Source organism: Primulina tabacum, chromosome 3 (assembly GCF_025594145.1).
Source record: "Primulina tabacum isolate GXHZ01 chromosome 3, ASM2559414v2, whole genome shotgun sequence".
NCBI lineage: Eukaryota > Viridiplantae > Streptophyta > Magnoliopsida > Lamiales > Gesneriaceae > Primulina > Primulina tabacum.
Window position 1 is genome coordinate 16468376 of NC_134552.1, and position 8077 is coordinate 16476452.

At 35.4% G+C, this 8077-nt stretch overlaps 1 protein-coding gene across 1 annotated transcript; it reads left to right on the forward strand.

Annotated features, from left to right (window-relative positions):
• The first annotated feature begins 6819 nt into the window (after positions 1-6819).
• On the forward strand, positions 6820-7755 carry LOC142538514 (uncharacterized). Its single transcript, XM_075643826.1, has 2 exons — positions 6820-7147; positions 7244-7755. The coding sequence occupies exons 1-2, from the start codon at positions 6820-6822 to the stop codon at positions 7753-7755; spliced, it is 840 nt and encodes a 279-aa protein (XP_075499941.1).
• The last annotated feature ends 322 nt before the right edge of the window (positions 7756-8077 follow it).

Below are 8077 nucleotides of genomic sequence, written 5' to 3' on the forward strand. Positions count from 1 at the left end.
GGTTGCCATGGCTCGGTATTCGGCTTCTGCCGATGATCTTGACACTGTGTTTTGCTTCTTGGTTCTCCAAGACAATAACGAACTACCAAGTTTAACACAAAAACCAGTCAAGGAACGCCACGTCATAGGACAGGAAGCCCAATCGGAATCACAATAAGCTGAAAGAACCATAGAATTTTGGGCTGGTAAGAAGATCCCAAGACCAGGAGAGCATTTCAGATATTTGAGTACTCTGACCGCAGCATCCATGTGAGATTGCTTTGGCGAATGCATGAATTGGCTGAGATGTTGAACCACATATGATATGTCAGGCCGTGTAATGGTGAGATAGATTAGTCGACCAACCAACCGCTGATAAGAATCAGGACTGAGCAGCAAGGGGTCAGAAGCACTCCCAGGTTTGGCTTGATCAATAATGCTATCCAATTCTTTAGTGGTCAACTTCTTATTCTGTTCCATCGGAGTCTCAAAAGGTCTGCTCCCAGATATACCGGAATCTGCAATTAGTTCTAAAGCATACTTGCGCTGATTGAGGTATATGCCTTCGGATGATCTAGCAATCTCAATGCCCAAGAAATATTTTAGCTTACCAAGATCTCGGATTTGCAACCGAGAGTGTAAGAAAAGCTTCAATTCTGCAATCAACTCTGAATTACTTCCTGTGATGACAATATCATCCACATAAACCACCAAGATAGTGATATTCTGGGAGTCACGTTTGGTAAATAGAGAGTGATCATGGTGTGATTGTGTGTAACCTGCATCCTGCATGATGCCTGCAAGTTTATGATTCCATTGTCGCGAAGCCTGCTTAAGGCCATACAAGGATTTGCGCAAACGACATACTTTATGAGGATTTTGAATGTGATAACCAGATGGGAGTGTCATAAAGATCTCCTCATCCAAATCACCTTGAATGAAAGCATTAGCCACGTCCATCTGAGTTAATGGCCAATGATTGCTAGCTGCCAAGCTAAGCAAGCAGCGTATGGTGACGATTTTGGCAGTAGGAGAAAAAGTGTCATGGAAATCGATCCCCGGCTGTTGTGTATACCCTTTGGCAACCAAACGAGCTTTGTATTTGTCAACGGATCCATCCGGATGATGTTTCACTTTGTACACCCATCGACAACCAATGGGTTTAACATTATCAGGAAGATCAACCACATCCCAAGTCCCATTCGAATCCAATGCTGGGACTTCTTCAGACTGCTCATGTTTCTTCTACTGATCAACTTGCTGTCATTTCGAGGGAGATATGATTTTTATCGTAAAACCGCACAAGCTGTGAAATTTCTGTGTCACAAAACCCATCAAATTCTGTTATTTCGAATTCTACGACTTATAGATTGATTTTCTGGAAATGTTTTCAACATATGATTTGTGGAACTCGGTGTTATATTCAATTCGATAGCAAATTTGTAATTTTATGATAATAAACGAGGGAGATATGCTTTTTATCATAAAATCGCACATGTTGTGAAATTTCTGTGTCACAAAACCTGTCACCCTCTATTATTTCAAATTCTGCAAATTATAGCTTGGTTTTCTGGAAATTTTTCAACATTTGATTTGTATCACTCTGTGTTATCTTCGATTCGATAGTAAATTCGTAATTTTCTGATAGGAAACGAGGGAGATATGATTTTTTTCGTAAAACCGCACAAGCTGTGAAATTTCTGTGTCACAAAACACGTCACCTTCTGTTATTTCGAATTCTACGACTTATAGATTGGTTTCTGGAAATGTTTTCAACATATGATTTGTGGAAATCTTTGTTATCTTCAATTCGATAGCAAATTTGTACTTTTATGATAATAAACGAGGGAGATATGTTTTTTTATCATAAAACCGCACATGTTGTGAAATTTCTGTGTCACAAAACCTGTCACCCTCTGTTATTTCGAATTCTGCGAATTATAGGTTGGTTTTCTGGAAATTTTTCAACATTTGATTTGTAGCACTCTGTGTTACCTTCGATTCGATAGTAAATTCGTAATTTTCTGATAAGAAACGAGGGAGATATGGTTTTTGTCGTAAAACTGCACAAGCTGTGAAATTTCTGTGTCACAAAACCCGTCACCTTATTTTATTTCGAATTCTGCGACTTATAGGTTGGTTTTCTGGAAATATTTTCAACATATGATTTGTAGCACTCTGCGTTATCTTCGATTCGATAGTAAATTAGTACTTTTCTGATAATAAACGAGGGTGATATGATTTTTATCCTAAAACCGCACAAGTTGTGAACTTTCTATGTCACAAAACCCGTCACCCTCTGTTATTTCGAATTCTGCGACTTATAGGTTGGTTTTCTGGAAATGTTTTTAAGATATGATTTATAGCCCTCTGTGTTATGTTCGATACAATAGCAAATTCATAATTTTCTAATAATAAACGAGGGATATATGATTTTTGTCATAAAACCGTACAAGTTGTGAAACTTCTGTGACACAAAACCCGTCACCCTCTGTTATTTCGAATTCTGTGACTCATAGGTTCGTTTTCTGGAACTGTTTTCAACATATGATCTGTAGCACTCTGTGTTATGTTCGATTCAATAGCAAATTCGTAATTTTCTGATAAGAAACAAGGGAGATATGATTTTTATCGTAAAACCGCACAAGCTGTGAAATTTCTGTGTCACAAAACCCGTCACCTTCCGTTATTTCGAATTCTGCGACTTATATGTTGGTTTTCTGGAAATGTTTTCAACATATGATTTGTAACACTTTGTGCTATCTTCGCTTCAATGGCAAATTCGTAATTTTTTGATAATAAACGAGGGAGATATGATTTTTATCATAAAACCGCACTATTTGTGAATTTTCTATGTCACAAAACCCGTCACCCTCTGTTATTTCAAATTCTACGACTTATAGGTTGGTTTTCTGGGGAAGTTTTTAACATATGATTTGTATCACTTTGTGTTAACTTTGATTCGATACAAATTTGTAATTTTCTGATAGGAAACGAGGGAGATATGATTTTTATCGTAAAATCGCATAAGCTGTGAAATTTCTATGTCACAAAACCCGTCACACTCTGTTATTTCGAATTATGTGGCTTATAGGTTGATTTTCTGAAATGTTTCCAACATATGATTTGTAGCACTCTGTGTTATTTTCGATTTGATAGCAAATTCGTATTTTTCTGATAAGAAATGAGACATATATGATTTTTATCGTAAAACCACTCAAGCTGTGAAAATTTGTGCATGTTCTTCACGTTTTCTCAAGTTTTGGTTGCAGGCTTCGTTGGAGTCTCCTGAATCTTTGCTGCTGTGGTTAGGGCAGCATGTCCAGAGCGTTCCAACGAAGCCCTTGACGTTTTTAATTATGATCGACGTGCAAAAGTATTTTATTTTGGAGGTATATGATTTGTCTAGTGGTCACGCGGTAAAGCATGATTGGGGATTTATGATAATGGGAATGGAAAGCAGTAAAGCATGACCGGAGACCTCTCCAACCGGTAAAGTATGACCGGGGATTTATGTATGTGGGAGTGGACATCCGGTCGAAAGGTTGTGGTGATCCCTACCAGCTCAGTACTGTGGTTTAGTCTGACCAGACGATTTATGTTACTGGCCACTTGCTTTGAACATAATTCTACTCAAAATTAAGTATGATTATGTATGTTATGATGAAAACATTTTTATGAAAATGTTTAAGCAGTTATGACACATCTATGTTTATGTATGTTCAACTATTATTTCGTACACGTTACTTTCAAATGCATGTGATTTTATTAAGTACTATTTGTTATTCATGGTTTATGTGTGTTGAGTCTTTAGGCTCACTAGACTTGATCGATGCAGATGTTGATACTTTTGAGGAGACATGATGTGCTGACTAGTGAGCTTTCTCGGACTGTGTGCAGTGCAAACCCGAGGACTGCTATTGTTATGAAAGGATTTTATGCACGCTAAATTTTTTACTCTGATTTTTATTTATTCAAAATTTTGTTGGCAAACAAGTATTTTCAAATGCTCGTTTTGGATAACTCTTTTACGGTAGTGATGAATAATATATTTTTATGCCGTGGAAATATTTTGTGCTTGGATTATTTTCAAGAATTTAGTCGATCATTTTATTTAAATTCAGAAGGCGAGAGTTTACTATTTAAATAATAAAATTTTTATTTTCCACAAATTTTAAAGTAATATTAATTATTTTATTACGAGATGTTACATATAATCAAAAGATAAATCAGATTAAATCACACTTTATGTATTCTTTTACTATTGAAAATTTAAATTTGCATAATGTTTTTGGAAATAGATTTGTAATTCACTTCAATTTTTCCATCCAAACAAGTCAAATAATTTAAAATCTAGTGAATTTTTAAAGTAAATGTTATGTATAGGTAAATTAAAATAGATAAATCAAATTTAAGACGTGATTGTATTTTTAGTAAAATATTAAATATTAGTAATATTGGTAGTATAATTTTGAATAATTAAAACTTTAATTTGGAGTATTGAGTTATTATTAATTTAAGCGTTTCATAATTTAACAATCCCGAAGCCACATCAATTCTCGAAATTATCAGATGCTTTCCAAACGAAATTCTTGTGAACCTTTCTTGTTTATTTTCAAAGTTTTGGCTTCTTCCTTTCCCTTCTCCTTCGCTTTCTTTTTGCTACAGCCATCCCGGGTTGGTGGCGACGAGGCTCCGCTTGCTTCGTAAGTCTGTAAGCCACCAGAATAGAAAGATTCAGGCCGTCGTTTGTGGTCAAACTGTATCCGATATTTACTTGTCTCACGTTGTTTGAATTAACCAAAGTTAAGCGTGGGTGCGGGAAGAAGGAAATCCTATTATTGATCATAATTGAAATAAGATTTTTAGTGAATATCGGGTACAAATTGATTGCAACTGATAGTCTCTTAGAGAAAATCAACATTGAAGGTTTGATCAAACACGCTTTAAGAAGGTAATATTTCGATCCTTGTTTGATTATATATAATCAGTTCAGCGGTTACAAGATTTTCCAACACATCACGTTTGATGTTTTTTCCTTTGTTCGTGTCGATATTTGTTTTGTTTCGAAGCAAAATGATGCATGTGTGATCTTGATTTGCTTATTTACTTGGATTCTTGGATCGAACGAACAAATCTTCACGTTGTTAATTTACTAATTGATTTTGTGTAGTTTACGTACATGGTATTTTCTGGAATCTTGATTCTTTAATTATATATAATCTCATGCAATAAGATATATATATATATAGACACACACACACATATTCTCATATGTGAAGATTAAAGCGCACATAATTTACAAAGTTTCCTTCCAAACATCTCTTCTAAGAAATTTTTTCCTTCATAAAACACATGAAAACAAGTTTCACTGACAAATCAACAATATTTTCAGTTTTAGCAGTAAACGTATTTAATTGATCATTCATAGAAACTCTAGCAGGTATGTTAGACATCACATTGAAAATGCAAAAATATAATGAAGGGATATCTATTTTTTTTGTTCTCGATCGGAGATATATATTTTTGGACATTGTATAAAAAAATATAACATATCTGTGTTATTTTAGCAAGATTTCTCCTTGGAATTTATCAAATAAATTTGAGGTTTCTATGTCCATAAATAAGACATCAGATTTTCACTTAGACAGGCCGCGGGCAGTTTGGATGATTTTAAAATCCATCTAAATTATGAGAGACTAAAAACTGATCTAATTCATGAGGTTGGTTTTTTCTTGTTTGATTCAATTTATGTTCACCTATTGGTGACAGAATTTAGAAGACAATAACTTAAAATTGTAGGGAAGAAGACAGGAAGTTTGGTGCAAGTATTCTTTATCATTCCATCCATCTACAATGCTATTTAGATGGCCACAGATACATACGTGCCACTACAGAATTGTTTTGCACATTGTGAGCTGATCTTCATGATTATGATGTGAATCGTTCACCACGGTAAAGAAGTTGGTAGTGAATTAGCTGCGCAACATGGACTCAAGAATCGAATATAGAACTAAAATTTCTTAGTTTATTGCTGGAGTTGTAACTGTTTTCATTCCTTGAAGTTGAAACCGGGGGGGCTGAATGTATTGAAGAATGAGTCAAAGTTTAGTTAGTCTACGTGTCATTGGTTAAGATTTAGTGGATCTCATAGTTAGATAATGGGATTAGTGGCTTATTGATTAATATTAGTTTTTATTTGCTTACTCTGTTTTTATAAATAGCATATGTAAATGGTCTTTAATTAATGAGATTGATGTTCACATAAACTCTAGTCTGTCTTTTTCCTCTTCTTTATTATATTTGCTTTCTGCCTCATTTTCTTCTTCCCCAAAATTTGTGGTATCAGAGCACTGGTTTGAGAGAGAGTAGAGTGAAAACACGTGAGTTGAGGGATACACTTTGAGAAAGACTTTCATGGCCAACAGTATTTCTGCAATGGGTGCCGCACAACCACTTATTCCAATTTTTAAAGGAGAAGGCTATGAATTCTGGAGTATCTGTGTGAAGACTCAGCTCAAATCTCAAGATCTTTGGGACTTGGTAGAACATGGGTTTACCGATCCTGACGAAGAAAGCAGGTTGAGGGAGAATAGGAAGAGAGATTCAAAGGCATTGGTAATTATGCAGCAGGTTGTTCATGACTGCATCTTCTCAAGAATCGCAACTGCGACCACGTCAAAGCAAGCATGGTCAATTCTACAGAAGGAATTTCAAGGTGATTCAAAAATCATCATGGTGCGACTGCAGTCACTTCGACGAGACTTTGAAACCTTGATAATGAACAAGGGATAATCAATTGCTGATTTTTTGTCAAGAGCAAAGCCAATAATCAGTCAAATGCGATCTTATGGAGAGAAGATTACTGACCAGACCATCATTGAAAATGTATTGAGAAGTTTAACTCCAAAATTTGATCATGCTGTCGCTGCAATAGAAGAATATATGGATTTGTCAGTTTTTTCATTTGATGAACTAATGGGGTCTTTGCAAGTCCATGAGTCAAGAATTAACAGGTCACTTAAAAAAAATGAAGAAAAGACGTTTCAAATGAAGGAGGCAGTCTCAAAACTTGGAGAAATTGAAATCTCAACAACTAAAGGCCATGGAAGAGGAGGATTCCGTGGTCATGGTCGTGGTCGAGGTTTTGGTAGAGGACGAGGCAGAGGTAGATTCGACTAGCAATCGAAGTACACCAGTGAGCAAAGAAATAACAAGAATGGTGTTCAATGCTATCAGTGCAAGGGATATGGGCATGTTAAAGCTTATTGTCCAAACAAAGACCAGCAAGTGAATTATGCGGCAGAGAATGAAAAGGAAAGTAAGCTTTTTATGGTTCATTCTAATACTGACAATAATTCAAGTGGTGTGTGGTTTGTAGATAGTGGTTGTTCAAACCATATGACGGACACAAAATCCATGTTTAAAGAACTTGATGAGACACAAAAGGTGAAGGTGCAGCTTGGGAATGGTAAAGATGTGCAAGTTGAATGGAAAGGTACAATAGGCATTGAAACTACCAATGGTAAAATAAAGCTACTACGCAATATTCAATTTGTACCTGATTTGGGATATAATTTGCTTAGTGTGGGACAATTAATGTCATGTGGATATTCTATTTCCTTTGATAATGGTGAATGTGTTATTAAGGAAAAGAATTCAGGAAATACGTTGATCACCATCAACATGACGCAAAACAAAATGTTCCCACTAGAAGTTTCACGCATTGAGAATTTTGTTCTTGTTGCTGATGAAAAAGTTGACTCCATTCTATAGCATTTGCGATATGGGCATCTTAACGTCAAAGGTATGAGATTATTAAGTGATAAAGTTATGGTTTTCAGACTGCCTAAGATTGGTTCTATCAGTTTATGTGAATGATGCATATATGGTAAACAAACTAAAAAGTCTTTTCATGTTGGAAAGGCTTGAGCTTCAAAGTGTCTTGAATTAATTCATGTCTATGCAGACTAAATCTTTTGGTGGGAGTCGTTACTTCTTGCTTTTTACTGATGATTATAGAGGCATGAGTTGGGTTTACTTTTTAGAAAACAAGTCTGAAGCATATGAGAAATTCAAGAACTTTAAAGTTAAAGTC

Bases quoted from the DNA above. Each gene is read 5' to 3' on its own strand.
- LOC142538514 (XM_075643826.1), top strand. From the start codon at position 6,820: ATGCGATCTTATGGAGAGAAGATTACTGACCAGACCATCATTGAAAAT. The intron at 7,148-7,243 runs GTAGATTCGACT...GGCATGTTAAAG, and splicing joins TGGTAGAGGACGAGGCAGAG to CTTATTGTCCAAACAAAGAC.